This window comes from Callorhinus ursinus, unplaced genomic scaffold, assembly GCF_003265705.2.
Source record: "Callorhinus ursinus isolate GAN/ISIS: 27379988/994484 unplaced genomic scaffold, GSC_fseal_2.0 scaffold43, whole genome shotgun sequence".
Lineage (NCBI taxonomy): Eukaryota > Metazoa > Chordata > Mammalia > Carnivora > Otariidae > Callorhinus > Callorhinus ursinus.
The window spans coordinates 11,299,660-11,314,613 of NW_027397105.1; the positions used below are offsets into that span (position 1 = coordinate 11,299,660).

A 14,954-nucleotide genomic window follows, 5' to 3' on the forward strand; every position below is an offset into this window, starting at 1 on the left:
CCGGCCATCACTGGCCCCAACCTCAGGGAGAGTTGAGGACTCCTAGGTTGCAGGCTTTGGGGGCTCTGCCCAAGGAAGCATGCGTGTGGTTCATGGGTTCACCTTGGGCTGACCATCTGCTGGGCCCACCTGCTCCACCCTCAGATGGCCCCTTGAGGGGTGCTGGCTACTGGGAAGGTGGCTTAGTGATGAGGGAGAGGATGGGGGCTGCACACCCGGTGGCCTGGACCAATGGACTGACTCCAGGTGGAGACCGACTTCTCGGCAGCCCCATGAAACTTTGGGCTCCACTTGGGTGTCCCACACCCCCGCCCCACCACGGACACTTTGTGGAGACCCACAGGAGGTGGGCAGTGATGAAGGACACAGAGGGAGGCTCTCCTCTCCAGCAGGCGCAACACAATGGACAAGCTCCATGGGGCGGGCCCAGGGCGCGGACCCTTGGAGGACCTGCCGACCCTGGCTCTCGTTTGCTGGGGTCCAAGTTCTGCCCAGACCCAGGCCCCCAAGCTCAGCGCAACTACAGGCCAGGTGGGAAGTCAGGGCCACGGCTGGACTGGAAGGTCTAACGGCATCTGGAATGGGACCCTGGCTTGAGGAAAGGTGGGGTGTCCACACAGAATGTGCAACCAGCAGGAGGTAGCAAGGGGCACCTGCCCAGGGCCTTGGCACCTTTGGGAGCAGGAAGAGTGAGGGGGACTCAGAAAGCGCTTTGGATGCCAGGCTGGTGGAGGAGGGGGCAGTGAGCGGGAAGGCAGGGAGAGGAAGATCTCATGGCAGCTGGGAGCACATGGGATGGGGGTAAGAGCCCAGGGAGGGGGCCCTAGGCTCGCCCTCTGCCCAGGGCTGGCCAGTGGCCCTTCAAGTCCTGAGCTGCTCCTGACCTGGGCCTGTGTTTTCAAAATAAAAACAGTAAACTGAGTATCAGGATGTTCATCAGAAATCTAATTTTCATTGCCGTCAAGACTACTTTGTGTGATTTTTGAAATACCACGTTCTTTCTGTTCATTGCCCCCCGACTTTTCCAGGGCCTCTGCTTTGCTGGCTCAACCAGTCCGTCCCTGGACGCTGACTGGCCATGGAGTCGTGAGGTGAGGGGAGTCCACACCTCTCTAGGTCTCGGTGTCCTCGTTAGCGAAAGCGAGGGGGACCTGAGAACTCCAAGGGCCTGGCCTTCCTGCCGGGGCCGGCATCAGGCGAAGTAGGCGTAGAAGAAGATGTTGACGCACATGAGCAGGATGGCATTGAAGCCACACACACGGGCCCAGAAAGCGTGCTTCTGGGGTGTTTGGCCATCACCTGGTGGGGGGCGGCAGAGAGACAGATGAGGGCCACAGGGCCACACCTAGCGCCCCCACCTCCCGGACTCCTGGGGTTGGAGCTAGAGTCAGGGCCGAGGGTCACACACCCACCTGCTTTGGCTCCCACGAGCACATCCTGAGCCAGGGTCCACCAGGTAAGGTTCTCAATCTGCAGAGAATGATCGGGATGGGGGTGTGGCAGGACAGGGCTGGGCCCGGACGGGGACAGGGGTCAGGGATGGAAAAGGAGCAGCTAAGTTCAAAAAGGGACAGGGGTCAAGAGCTAGAAAATGCCGGAGTCGCAGAGGGTCAGGGGTCAGAATGGGACCAGCGTCAAACGTTTGTTAAAGGTCAGGGGTCGGGGTCAGGGGCCAGGGCAGGCTCACCTGAACCCCCTGGGGGGGTGGCGTCAGCAGGCTCCCGGCCACCACCACGATTCCACTGAGCACAAAGAGGACGACGGCAAAGTGCAGGTAGTGGATACTGCCAAGGATGGACGGCCGGGTGTCCGGGTCACCGCAGGGCGGGGCAGGGTGCAGGAATTCCAGGACCAGCCTTGTGGCGCCCACGGCCAGCCCCACCATGAGGCCCCAGAAGGCCCCCTGGGGAAGAGGAGGCAGGGCAGGTGCACCGTGAGGGGGAGGCCAGGGTTCCCCCAGCACACACACAGCCAGCGGGGGGTGGGGGGGGTGGGAGATGGGAGCCAGACAGCTCATCTGTAGGAAGAGCACCGAGCCTGCCCCCCACATCCAGTCTGCTGCCCCCCCCTCCCCATCCCCCACCCACCTGCTCATTGGCTCGCCGCCAGAAGATGCCCAGAACAAAGATGGCGGTCACCGGGGGGGCCAGGGAGCTGGTCACTGACTGCATGTAGATGAACAGCTGCCCACTGTTGGAGTCCTGCAGGACGGGAATCCAGGCCACGCTCACGCCAATGAGCACCACGATGACCAGCCTGTGGGCAGGTGGTGGGGCGTGCTCGTCCCTCAAGACCCTTTCTCATTCTCCCCCATCTCCCACGGTCACTGAGACTTGCTCTCCAGCTGTCCCCTGCCACCCCAGCTCCAGCCTCTTCCCCAGCCTCTGGTCCCCTCCTCTGGGAATGTGGCCAGCCCTGCCCCGCACTGAACCCTTCTGTGGCTTCCTGCCGCCTGCAGGTACAGCCCCCGACTCAGCCTCTCTGCTCCTTCTTGCCCCCCCGCAAGGTCCCCCCAGGCTCTCCCCTTTGTCCTCAAGCACCCGTCCCACTTGCTTACTGTCTGGCTCCCCGTCTGGGCTGGACGCACCAGCCCCTGGCACACAGTAGGTGCCCCGTAAACATTTGGTGGCTTCGAGAATGACCTGCAGCCTTCGCGTTCCAGCCAGACCTCCCCCCTGGCGGTTTCTCTAACACTGGTGGGACCTGGCAGGAGCGGCGGCCTGTGGCTGGCACACTCCTCACGCCCACAGCCCGGGGCTGCTGACCTGCACCCATCGCAGGTGACCTCTGTCCTAAGAGGGCAAGGGTTGGGGCCAGGCAGTCTGGGTCTGGGTTTCGGTTGGGATGTGGACTCCTCAGCTCTGAAGCCCAAGACTTCTGGCCAGAGGAGCCCCTTTGCCTCCCTACCCCGTGTGGACTCCTCCCTTTGGCTCCTGCCTGCCTCCCCTCTAGGTGGGAGCCCTCCACCGCAGGGACACGCTTCCTGCAGTCAGCAGCCGCCCGTCGGGAGCCCACCCGAGGGCAGCACACTGGGCCAGAAGCCCAGACTCAGTAACGAGTGGGCCCCGGTCCCTTCCCAGCACTGAGAGCGGAGCAAAGAAAGCAGATGAGCCTGTTACCCTGTGCTAGGGGTCTGGGCTGAGGGGGCCCAGAGGAAGCAGTAACCCAGGAAGGCTTCTAGGCAGAGGAGGACCTCCTCCAGTCTTGAAGAGCTGTGGGGGCCAGCTAAGGAGACAGAGCTGGGGTGAGGCGTCCCATCTGCTCCTCCTTGGCTGAGTACCCCTCGCCCCTGTGTCCCGGCTCACTTGGACACCGCTCACCCCCAAGGTGGGTGGTGGGCGAGGCCTCCCAGACCCTGCACAGGACAGCAAGGGCGAGCGAGGCCATGTGTGCCACTGGGGTGGGTCCTTCCTGTCTGCCTACCCGCCTGCCTCCCTTTCGTCCCTTCCAAGCCTGAGGGGGAGGGTGGAGGGAGGAGGTGCCACCTTGATTAAGGCTAATTAACCCTTAGCCTGGCAGGCGGGGGGGGCGGATACTGCCCTCTTCAAAGGCATAGGCGGGCTCCATTAACACCCGGCCCGCCCTGCCCTCCCCACATAGGCTCCTGTGTCCAACACCGGACTCAGCATCTCTGTGCAGGGCCCGGTGTCTCCAGAGCGGCCTGGACTGGGGCCCTTGCCTTCCCTCTGCCCTCTAAGGTTTCCCCGTCCAGAGGGACCGAAAGCCCAGAGGCTGTTCCTTCTGCCTAGAATACCCTTCCCCAACTCCTCCCCTGGCTGACCCCTTCCTCCTCCAAGGCTCAGCTCAAGGCCCTCCTCCTCCAGGAAGCCTTCCAACCCCATCCCTTCCCGCGTGCACACACACACTGCCATCAGGATGACTGACTGTCATCGTGGCTGCAGGGGAGCCCCTCAAGGGCTCGAGGTGGGGGCTTTGAGATCTTTCTGGGTCCTCCATCTTGTTCAGCTCTATGCAGGGAGGCATCGGGCACTATTTGTGGACCGAATAACAGACAGAAGGTAGAATGGTAGACAGACGGGGGTAGCAGGGGAGGGAAATGAAGGAGCAGAAAAGTACCAGGCGGTGGGGCCCGGCAAAGATCAGGGCCCCAGATGTGGGACTGTCACTTGCCCCAGGCCTGCGATGGCTTCTCTGGCCCCACCCGCACCTAATAAGACTGTCAGGGTCATCGGCATGCCCTTGCCTGTCCCTGCCCCACAGCGGCCTCCTCCCCAGGCCTCCTCCTCCCACATGCTCTGCTGCCCCTCTCTCTGTACGTCCCATATCCCCTTGGAAGGAGGCTCCAGAGACCCAAGACCCCACACAATCCAGGAAACACAGCTTAAATAGTGTTGTTTTAGGGCAGTAGGAGGTTGGAGGTGTTGGCAGGGGTCCGGGTGTTTCAAGAGGGAGACGCGTTAGAGCTGAACCCTGGCCCAACACCTAGCCTTGGATCCTTTCCAACCTGATCAAACTGGCAGCCGAGAGAACTGGGACCCAGAGAGGGTGAGCAACCTGCCCCACAACACACAGCCACGTGCCCACAGGCAGGCTGGCAGGGCCTGGGTTGGCTGGGGCTTGACTTGGTAGGAGAGGTGGGAAGGAGGGTCAAGAGCCCCCTGGCTGGGGGTGAGTTGGGAGAGAGGGGAGGCCAGTTTAGGACTTTGGTCTCAGGTGGGAGGCAGGAGGGAAGCCTGCTTCTGAGGAGGGCGGGAAGTCGGGGGCACTGGGGCGTCAGGTCCCCAGATGCTGAGCCTGGAAGGGCTTTGGAGGAGTCTGTCAGACGAGGGTGGGCTTCCAGGGCCACACAGCCACGGAGGAGAGGCAGGGGAACCACATGGCGGGCAGCGGAGGTCAAGGGGCTGGCCAGGCCCCGCTGACACAGAAGCATCCCGTACGGCCGGAGGGAGAGGCTCCTTGTTTTGGAGGAGGCGGTGAGCCTGCAGATGAGCTCACGCTCGCCTGCTGAGTGGCGTGTCCCAACAGGGACCTTCTGACAGAAGCTCGGCTGTTTTGCATCACTTGGACAACTGCTCGGAGCTCCAGGGGAGACCCCGCCCTGAGGTTGGGTGCCATGGGCCCAGAACCTGAGGCGGCGCTGTTGGTCAAGCTGGGCACCGGCCGTTGGGCCCCTAGACCAGCGGAGTGGGGGGCTGCATGGCTTGGAGGGACACAGGCCGGTAGGACCCGGGAGAGGACCCAAGCAGGCAGGCACACGCCAACCTCCTGTCACCCATTGCAGAGTTCACCCCAAAGGACTCCCAGGTACTCTGCCGAGTACCGGGATGGAGGGCTGGGCCAGACACAGCCCCTGCCCGTCCTCGTGGGAGTGGGGGGAGAGGGGGGCATCAGGGAGACACATGTGCTGTGGGAGGAGTCTGACCATGATCCCCTGTGGGAGGCTTAGAGGGGAGAGGGGCTCATTCCTTAGTCGGGGGTATCAGGGAGGGCTACATGGAGGAGGGAACACTTGGGCAGAGTCTAGAAAGATCGTGGGGTGAGTCGCTGAGGTGATAAGGGGGGGCACAGGCAGCGCTAGGAGGAAACGGCAGAAGCTCAGGGGGGCCAGGGACAGCTGTGGCCTGAGTGTGGCCCCCCGGAGAACTGGCTCTGGGCCCCCTCTATCAGGAGGGCTAAGGGCTCAAATTGGGGGAAGACAGAGAGATCTCTGGGATGGTTGGGGAAGGGGGACTGTCCCTGGCAGAGATTCGCTCAGAGATGCAGCTCAGAAGAAGAGATACATCGAAGCTGAGGGCTGTTGTGACCATGGGGGGAGGGGGGCAGAGCCACATGGGAGGTGAGATGGACCTTTCTCCAACCCGCAAACTCAGACTTACCCCTCAAAGGCCCCCTCTGGTGGGGCCTCCCGGGCCATCCATCGTGCGGCTGGGGAAGCCCATGTCCCAGCCTGTCCCCGGTGCCCGGCAAGCCCCACCCCCGCCCCCGCCAGCCGCCATACCGGCCCACCAGCAGCAGCTCCCGCTCGCCAGCGCGGGGCCTCAGCCGCCTCCAGATGTCCATGGTGAAAAGCGTGCTACTGCTATTGAAGATGGACGTCAGCGACGACATGAGCGCGGCCATCATCACTGCGATCATCAGCCCCCGCAGACCTGGGGGCGGGGACAGGGCCGCTGTGACCTTGCCCGGGAGCCCCTCCTGCCTGCGTCCCCCTGTCTGAGGCCCCACTGTCAGCATCGGCCACTCACAAGCCCTCGAGCGCAGAGCCCCAGGAGGAAGGAGGAAGGAGGCTAGAGGTGTTTGCCGGAGAAAGGCCCAGACGCGAGACGCTGGAGGCCAAGGGCAAGTGCAGGGGGCGGGGCGGAGGGGGGTACTTTTGGATTTGCGGCTTGCTGGCCCCACCGTCAAAACCGTGACGGCTTCTGTTGTTCTGGGTGCAGTTAGGAGCACCCTGTTTCTACAGAACCGTGCAGGTGACAAAGCACTTTCACACCGAGGCCTTCATTTGACGGAAGCATCATTAACCCGTTTGACAGAGGAGGAAGTAGGAGCTCCTAGCGGGAGGAGAGGTGCCCAGGGACTCACGGTGGCCAGCGGCGAAACTCTGGGGTGGGGTGGGGACAGGAAGGCCTGGGGCGGGACCCTCTGCTTAGAGGTCACAACCTGGGCAGGGCGTGGTGGCCTGTGTGTGGCCGTCCCCAGGAGGCATGGGGGGGAGGGAGAGGGAGGCCTTTCTTGTTGGCTCTGTGGAAAAGGAGATGCGGTTCCCCAGGGGAGAGAGAGAAAAATCTACCCAGGCATTGGCTGTAAACAAGGGAGGGGTCCCCATCGAAGTGGACGAGGCTCTGCTTTGCAGAGTCTTCTGGGAGTCGTGGGCTTGAGAGGGGCTTAGGGTGGGGAGCCCGGGGAGATGGAAGGATGCTCAATTTCCAACTCAGTGCTGTGTGGCGTCAGGCTGGTCGGCTCCCCTCTCTGGGCCTCGGTCTGATTCTATCTCCAAGGCCTCTTACACTTTTTCTGCAAGTGTCTAAGCACCTCCTCTCCATGTCTGCCGATTGTCTGTCTGTCCTCCACCCCCTGCCCTAGTTTAAACCTGACTGACGCCCACCCCCCCACCCCCCGCTCCCCTGAGGGCTCAGCCTCCCTGGTGCTATTTTTGCCTGGCCCTTGGTTCTGTGTCTGACCCGCTGTGTGACTTCCAGACATCCCATGGCCCTCTCTGTTCAGTTATCACGATGACAGGGCTGGGGCCCAAAGAAAAGTGAGTTAGATCACGGTTTTCCCTCAAACATTTCTCCATCCTGTTTCTCTTGCTCAGGGAGGTGGATTAACTTGGGGCTTATTCTCCACCCATTTTTCAGACAGGGAGCTCAAGGCCCAGAGAGTGGTTATGGCCCAACAATGGCTGGGTGTCAACACTCGGGGGCTTAGCGAGCTACCCCCGCCCCCCAGAACGGAAGGGGAAGGTGAGGCCCAGAGGTCGGAACCCACAGCGAGGCCAAGCCTTGCGCCAGGCAGGGTCCCAGCATTTTTATGTTTAATCCCAGCAACAACACGCCGAGGGGTGGGTAGGCGTCATTATCTCGAATCTACAAATGAGGACACTGAGGCTCCAAGCAGGGAAGTGACACGCCCCAAATATCTCAGCCAGCGAGTGGCAGAGCTGAGATTTGATCCCAGGTCTGTGACCTCACATCCATCCCCTGGGCCTCCACACCCCAGGAGGGAGGGAAAGCAGGGCAGGGCGGGAAGCTTCTAGAGGGGAAGCCACGGGGAGGGAGGGAGACACTCAGGGTCTGAGAATCCGGAGGGGAATCCAGGCTGCAGAGGGTCTCAGAAGGCTAGCTCCTCTTTTTGCTCAGCTGAGACCAGAAATGTGGGAAAGGCCAAAACCTGCCCCCATGTTCTACCTGTTGGGGGAGGCAGGAGGTGTGGGGCTCATGGGGGCCCGAGCTCCTGATCCCAGCGGAGTCGGCAGTGGGCTTGGAGCCAGACAGACCGGGGTCTGTGGCTCAGCCACCCTTGTCACCATGGAGAAGTCACTTTCCCCGCTCTGTGCCTCAGTTTCCCTATCTGTAAAACGGAGCTAACAACTACCTCAGAGCCGGAAGCGGGAAGCAGTTTGACCTCTCTCAAGGGATGGCACAGCACAGGGGAAGAGGAGAAGCTCTGGAGGCCGATTATCCGGGTTGAGAACCCAGCTCTGGGGCTCATTGGCCACGTGACCTTGGGCAGGTCTCTTCAACCTCTCTGGGTCTCAGTTTCCCCATCTTTAAAACGGGGATGATAATAGCAGCACTTAGGGTTCTTGGAACGATGGAAGGTAGTCCCATGCAAAGTCCTTGGAATCCTGCATGGCCCGTGGGGGGGGGGGGGCATGTATTTTCCAGTATTATTACCTTCCTCTCTTTCCCGATGAGTGAACATCCCACTCGGATGTCACACTGGACCCAAAGTGGCCTCCACAGCCCCCGGTGCCCCTCGCCCTCACCGGTCCCACCCGAGGTTCCACCCCTCACCCTGCCGGGACCCCACCCAGAGTCTCACCGATGGGCATCAGTTCCAGGACCAGCTTAGGGTAGGCGATGTTGGAACAGCCGATCTCAGCCCCACAGGCCCGAAGGCACTCGGACGGCACCACACAGCCCACGTCATCTGCGTCAGAGGGATGCCCAGTATATCCCAGCTGCCCCACCCCGCCCTTCGGACAGCCGCGAGCACCTGAGGGTGGGCAGGACCCCGGCCCAGCCCTGCTCTGTCACCTCCTCTGACCAGGAGCTACATGGTCCTGGGTCACAAGGAGGGCGCTGGCCTCAGAACTATTCTGGTCCCTAAAGCCTTGACTTTTTTCCTGCCTGGTGTCCTCCGTCATAATGTCTTCTCCTCTCCCAGACCAGGCCAGGGGGCTCACCTGCGGTGTGGCATTGCCCACGTGAGCAGTCTGCTGTTAGAAGCCATCTGGGGCGCTGGTCTCCCTCACCCCCCTCCTGCCCCCATCCCTTCTCCCCAGAGGGGCAAATGCAGGCTAGAGGGGCACCTTCCCCCACCCCTGGGCTCAGAGCTTTAGGCCGGGTCCTGTCTCCCCGACCCCCCACCTGGAGCCATCTCCAGCAGCTCCTGGAGGGCCCTTAAAATACAGGGGAGCCAGATCACACCCTGGTGAGAACTCTCCAGTAGTTCTGCTGTCCACAAGACCCTCCAGTCATCGAGACGCCGGGCTCCTCCAGTCGTGTCCCTTTCCTTGCCGACCCGCCACCTTGTTCCAGCCACAGGGGCCTCCCTGTCACCTGAGGCCTTCCCCACCAGCCCCTCTGCCCAGGCCCTCCCAGGAGGACTGGCTCAGAAGCGGCTCCCCACAGCAGGAGGGGTGCACACTGCTCATCTGTGGAGTGAACGGACTGAGCCCTACATCTGGGCCTCCCTAGCAAGCTGCCCCAGCAGAACCCTGTTGGGGGGGGCAGGAAGCACGGTGCCTCACTCCCAGAGCTTGCCGACGGCAGCCGGGCTCCCCAACACAGTGTGGGGAACAGTGGTGAACCCCATGTTCTCGGGCTCCTCCCATGAAATACTCCCTCCATGCCCCATGGGCTGCCCGTGTCCCTTGGGAATTTCAGCAGGGGGCCCACAGAGTGCATAGCTGATGGTGGAGGAAGTTCAGAAACGGATGCCGCGGACCAGAGCTCCAGGGGGAAGGGAGGCCAGTGTGGGCGCTTACATTTCGATCCGGCAGCAGGCATCGGCGTTCCCCGGCCACAGTGCTCCCCTTGCAGACCAGGCACTCCTGAGTTAACCACTGTCCCCTCCAAATGCCCCTTCTGAAAAGTCCCTCCACGGATGCCCAACCCATGGCAGTTGGGTCTCAGAACCCTTCCTCCAGGCTAGCAGAGCTGGGGCAGCATGCCCCCATCCTCAATGACGGGGCATCCCTGGTCTCTAGCCCAGCCCCTCTCTGGAGCTCCAGAGCCCCCCAGCCCCTTGGCTTCTCCTGCCACACCCCTGCCTGCTTCACTTGGCTCCCTGCCCTGCTCCTGGGCACCAGCCCCTCCCCGCCTCCCTTCCATCCTCCCCATCCTTGCCAAATTACACCTCTGCTCACACTACTTACTTCTCAGGAACAACCCCCACACATACACACACATACACACTGCTGGAGCCCCTAGCTTCCAGGGGTGGGGTGGGGTGGGTGGAATCCTTTCCGTGACCTTTCAGGTCCTCGTCAACTGGTCCCAGATCCTCCCATCCAGTGTGCATGCATCAACCGCCTGGACCTGCTGGTGTTTTCTCATACACACCCAGCAGTTTGCCGCCTCCAGGCCTTCACAGACGAGGTCCCCTCCTCCCAGGACTCCATCCTACCCTTGTTTACATCCTGCTCCCTGGCCCATTGCAAAGGGCTGGTCCTCTGAGGCTTTCTCCGACTCCCTCTGCCCTCCCCCCACCACACACACCCCAAGCCGGCAAAGCAGCTTCCTCTCAAAGGCTCCTATGGCCGAGGATTGAATCATGATAGTTTGTATGCGCATTTTACCTCCCCTACCAGACTGGGAGCTCCCCCAGGGCGGACGCTGGGTTTGAATCATCTCCAGGTCCCCAGTATCACTCAGTGCAGGGCTGGGCCCAGAAAAGCGACCCTGCGGAACATTTGTGAATGAATGAGTGAGTAATGGAGTGTATGGTTGTCCAGAAGGAGGCAAGGCACAGGACGACAGGAGGAGGACAAAGGATGCCAGAGAACAGTCACGATGAAATTCGGGCACTGTTTGATCCAGCTGCAGCCCAGCGGTGCGCGGATGAGAACTTGGGACCACAAACGGCATGACTGGCCCGGGACACACAGTTGGACCCAGGACAAAGCCCCAGGCCCCATGGCAGGACTTCCGGGTGGCAGGGCACTGGGGTCCAGCATACAGAAGGCAGGCGATTGGGCCCCTGCTGACAGGTTCTGGGCCTGGACTGGCTGGCTCTGTTGCCCGGACCCAGCCCTCGTGGGAGAGACAGGTGAGGAGTCACAGCCACATAATGGCTCAGAAAGCCCGAGTCAGGAGATTCTGGCCAAGTTTATTCAGCCCATTCCAGGCTCTGGGCATGGGCCTCCGCCTCTGGGCACCACTGGCTCGCTTGCCTGAGTTTGTGCTGAACAGCAAGAAAGAACAACCTCTCATTTATGACAGCAGCAGAGGTGCGCCATTAAAGTCCCTTGAATGTGCCACACTCAGGGGTGAGCAGCGGGGGGGGGGGGGGGGGGCTTCTGAGTTCGACAGGGAACCAGCTTCTGTGGGCCTGGGAGCTCCCCAGCTGGGGTCTACTTTTGCATCGGCACCTCCATCCAGCCAGGGCCCACACCAGAAGCCTGGGAGCTGCCCCTCTCCTCGTCCCCACGTCTTCCCTCCCTGTGGCCGATACCAAGTCCAGCCACTGGGCTTGGTGACCAGGTGAACTGCACCATCTCCTTACTGCACCGCCTTGCAGTGCACCCTCCCTGCATGCAGCAGAAGGAACTTCTAAAAAACACCATTTCTGTCTACGATCCTTCCTGCTCACACACTTCTGTGGCTCTCCAGCCCCTGCAGGAGGGATCACAAGCCTCTAAATGTGCCATTCATGGCCCCTTACCCTCTTAGCCACACCTCTGGGCCTCTGTGTTTGCTGTTCCCTCTCTCTAGAATACCCTTCCCTCCTTCAGAAACTCAGGGAATTCATATGGATTCATACTCTCAACCTATGGATGTCTGTGCAGGCTTTGGGCAATATCCTCACGGCACCAATAACTCTGTGACCCGTGACAGCCTTTGCCAGTGTCTGTTGATGGACTGAGTGACCCCTTCCCAAGGAGGCCACTGGACATAAGACCATGACGGCTAATCAAGTTGCTCCCCACTCCCTAACCAGGCCTGGCCCATCCTGGGGAGACAGTCCAGATGTGGATGTTGCAATAAGGAGCAGGAGAAAAGCACACAAACCTGAGTTTAAGTCCAACTATCCCAAAGCCCTACTGTATGATCCTGGGTGATTATTTAAGGTCTCTGAGGCTGTTTCTTCCCCTGTAAAGTCCTTCTGGGGGACATCCAGAGGCCAAAACTCAACCTCAACCTAAAAGTCACACTTGACACAAAAATTAATTCAAAATAGATCACAGATTTAAATGTAATATGTAAAAACTATCAAACTTTTGGGGAGAAAATAGTAGATCAGGACCTCGGGCTAGGCAAAGAGTTCTTAGACTTGACAACAAAAGCACTACCCATAAAAGAGAAAATGGATAAAACAGACCTCATCAAAATGAAAAGTTCAGTGTGAGACACCTGTAAAAAGGATGAAAAGAAAAGTTACAGAACAAAATCAATAAAGTTGCAGGATACACAATCAATATACAAAGATCGGTCGTGTTTCTATACACTAACAATGAACCATCAGAAAGAGTAATTAAGAAAACAATCCCATTCATGATGGCATCAAAAATAACTAAATATCTAGGAATAAATTTAACCAAGGAGGTGAAAGACCTGTACAATGAAAATTATAAGACACTGATGAAAAAAGTTGAAGATGACACAAATAAATGGAAAGATATACCATGTTCATGGATTAGAAGAATTCATGTTAAAATGTCCATACCACCAAAGGCCATCTGCAGATTCAGTGCAGTCCCTATCAAAATTCCAATAGCATTTTTCACACAAATAAAAAAAAAAATCCTAAAAATTTGTATAGAACAACAAAAGACCCCAAATAGCCAAAGCAATCTTAAGAAAGAAGAGAAAAACTGGAGACATCACTCTCCCTGATTTCAAACTGCATTACAAATCTATGGTAACAAAAACAACACAGTATTGGCACAAAAACAGACATATAGATCAATACAACACAACAGAGACCACAGAAATAAACCCACACATATCCAGTCGATTAATTTATGACAAAGGAGTCAAGAATACACAATGGGGAAAGGACAGTCTCTTCAATAAATGGTGTGGGGAAAATGAGACAGCTACATGCAAAAGAATGAAACTGGACTACTATCTCAAACCATACATAAAAACCAACTCAAAATGGACTAAGGATTTGAATGTAAAACTTCTAGAAGAAAACATAGGGGGTAAGCTCCTTGATATTGATCTTGGCAATGATTTTTTTTTTTATTTGACACCAAAAGAAAGAAAAAAACCCAAATGGGACCACAACAGATTAAAAAGCTTCTGCACAGCAAAGGAAACCATCAACAAAATGAGAAGGCAACCTATGGATTGGGAAGAGTATTTGGAAGCCATAGATCTGATAAGGGGTTAATAGCCAAAATATATAAAGAACTCGTACAACTCAATAGCAACCCCTCCCCCCAAAAAACCCCCAAAATCCATTTAAAAAGTGGGCGGAAGATCTAAATAGACATTTTTCCAAAGGAGACATACAAATGGCCAACGGGTACACGAAAAAGTGCTCAACATCACTAGTTATTGGGGCTATGCAAACCAAAACCACAATGAAGTATCACCTCACACCTGTTAGAATGGCTATCATCAAAAAGAGATCACGTGTGTTGGCAAAGATGTAGAGAAAAGGGAATCCTTTTGTGTGTGTGGGTGTGCTACTGGTAGGAACATATATCAGTGCAGGTACTATGAAAAACAGTATGGAGATTTCTCAAAGAACTAAAAATAGAACTACCATTTGATCCAGCAATGCCACATCTGAGTATCTACCTTAAGGAAATGAAATCATTACCTTGAAGAGATATCTGTATTCCATGTTCACTGAAGCATTAGTCACAGCAGCCAGGACATGGAAATAACCTCAAGGGTCCATCAGCAGATGAATGGATAAAGATGTGGCATACACACACACAGAAATATTATTCAGCCCTGAGAAAGAAGAAAATCCTAGCATTTGTGACACCACTGGTGGACCCTGAGGGCATTATGCTAAGTGAAGTAAGTCAGAGAGAGAAAGACAAATACTATATGATCTCACTTATAAGTGGAATCCAAAAAAGCTGAACTCAGAAAAAGAGAGTAGAATGATAGGGCTGTGGGGTGGAAGAAAAGGGGTGATATTAGTCAAAGGGTACAAACTTCCAATTATAAGATGAATAAATTCTGGAGATCTAACGTACAGCACCGTGATTATAGTTAATAATATTGTATTTTATATTTAAAAAAAAGTTACAGATCAGCAGAAAATATGTGCAGACCATAGACCTGACAAAGACCTTGTATTTAGGATATATAAAGAGCAGGGACACCCTGCTGGCTCAGTTGGTTAGGCTTCCAACTCTTGGTTTTAGCTCGGGTCATGATCTTGGGGTCGTGGGATAGAGCCCCATGTTGGGCTCCGTGCTGGGTGTGGAGCCTGCTTGAGATTTTTCTGTCTCTCTTCCTCTGCTTCTCCCCCCCACCCCTCCCCACTCCCGCTCACACTCTCACTCACTCTCTTTCTCTCTTAAAAAAAAAAAAAAGTATACGGCATCAGGGAAATCCAAATCAAAACCTCAATGAGATACCACCTCACACCCGTCAGAATGGCTAAAATTAACAAGTCAGGAAACGACAGATGTTGGCGGGGATGTGGAGAAAGGGGAACCCTCCTACACTGTTGGTGGGAATGCAAGCTGGTGCAACCCCTCTGGAAAACAGTATGGAGGTTCCTCAAACAGTTGAAAATAGAGCTACCCTACGATCCAGCAATTGCACTATTGGGTGTTTACCCCAAAGATACAAATGTAGGGATCCGAAGCGGTACGTGCACCCCAATGTTTCTAGCAGCAATGTCCACAATAGCCAAACTGTGGAAAGAGCTAAGATGTCCATTGACAGATGAATGGATAAAGAAGAGGTGGTATATATACACAATGGAATATTATGCAGCCATCAAAAGGAATGAGATCTTGCCATTTGCAACGACGTGGATGGAACTGGAGGGTGTTATGCTGAGTGAAATAAGTCAATCAGAGAAAGACATGTATCATATGACCTCACTGATATGAGGAATTCTTAATCTCA

General features: G+C 56.8%; 1 protein-coding gene across 1 annotated transcript in view; it reads right to left on the bottom strand.

Annotated features, from left to right (window-relative positions):
• Positions 1 to 922: 922 nt before the first annotated feature.
• Positions 923 to 14,954, bottom strand: part of SLC5A10 (solute carrier family 5 member 10) — a 57,795-nt gene continuing 43,763 nt past the window's right edge. The window contains exons 10-15 of the mRNA XM_025864018.2: positions 8,506 to 8,613; positions 5,960 to 6,110; positions 2,088 to 2,256; positions 1,688 to 1,903; positions 1,413 to 1,470; positions 923 to 1,299 (exon numbers count right to left, since the gene is read on the bottom strand). Of these exons, the coding sequence (XP_025719803.1) occupies positions 1,193 to 1,299; positions 1,413 to 1,470; positions 1,688 to 1,903; positions 2,088 to 2,256; positions 5,960 to 6,110; positions 8,506 to 8,613 (809 nt within the window). The 3' untranslated portion in view covers positions 923 to 1,192. The remainder of the gene's footprint in view (positions 1,300 to 1,412; positions 1,471 to 1,687; positions 1,904 to 2,087; positions 2,257 to 5,959; positions 6,111 to 8,505; positions 8,614 to 14,954) is intronic.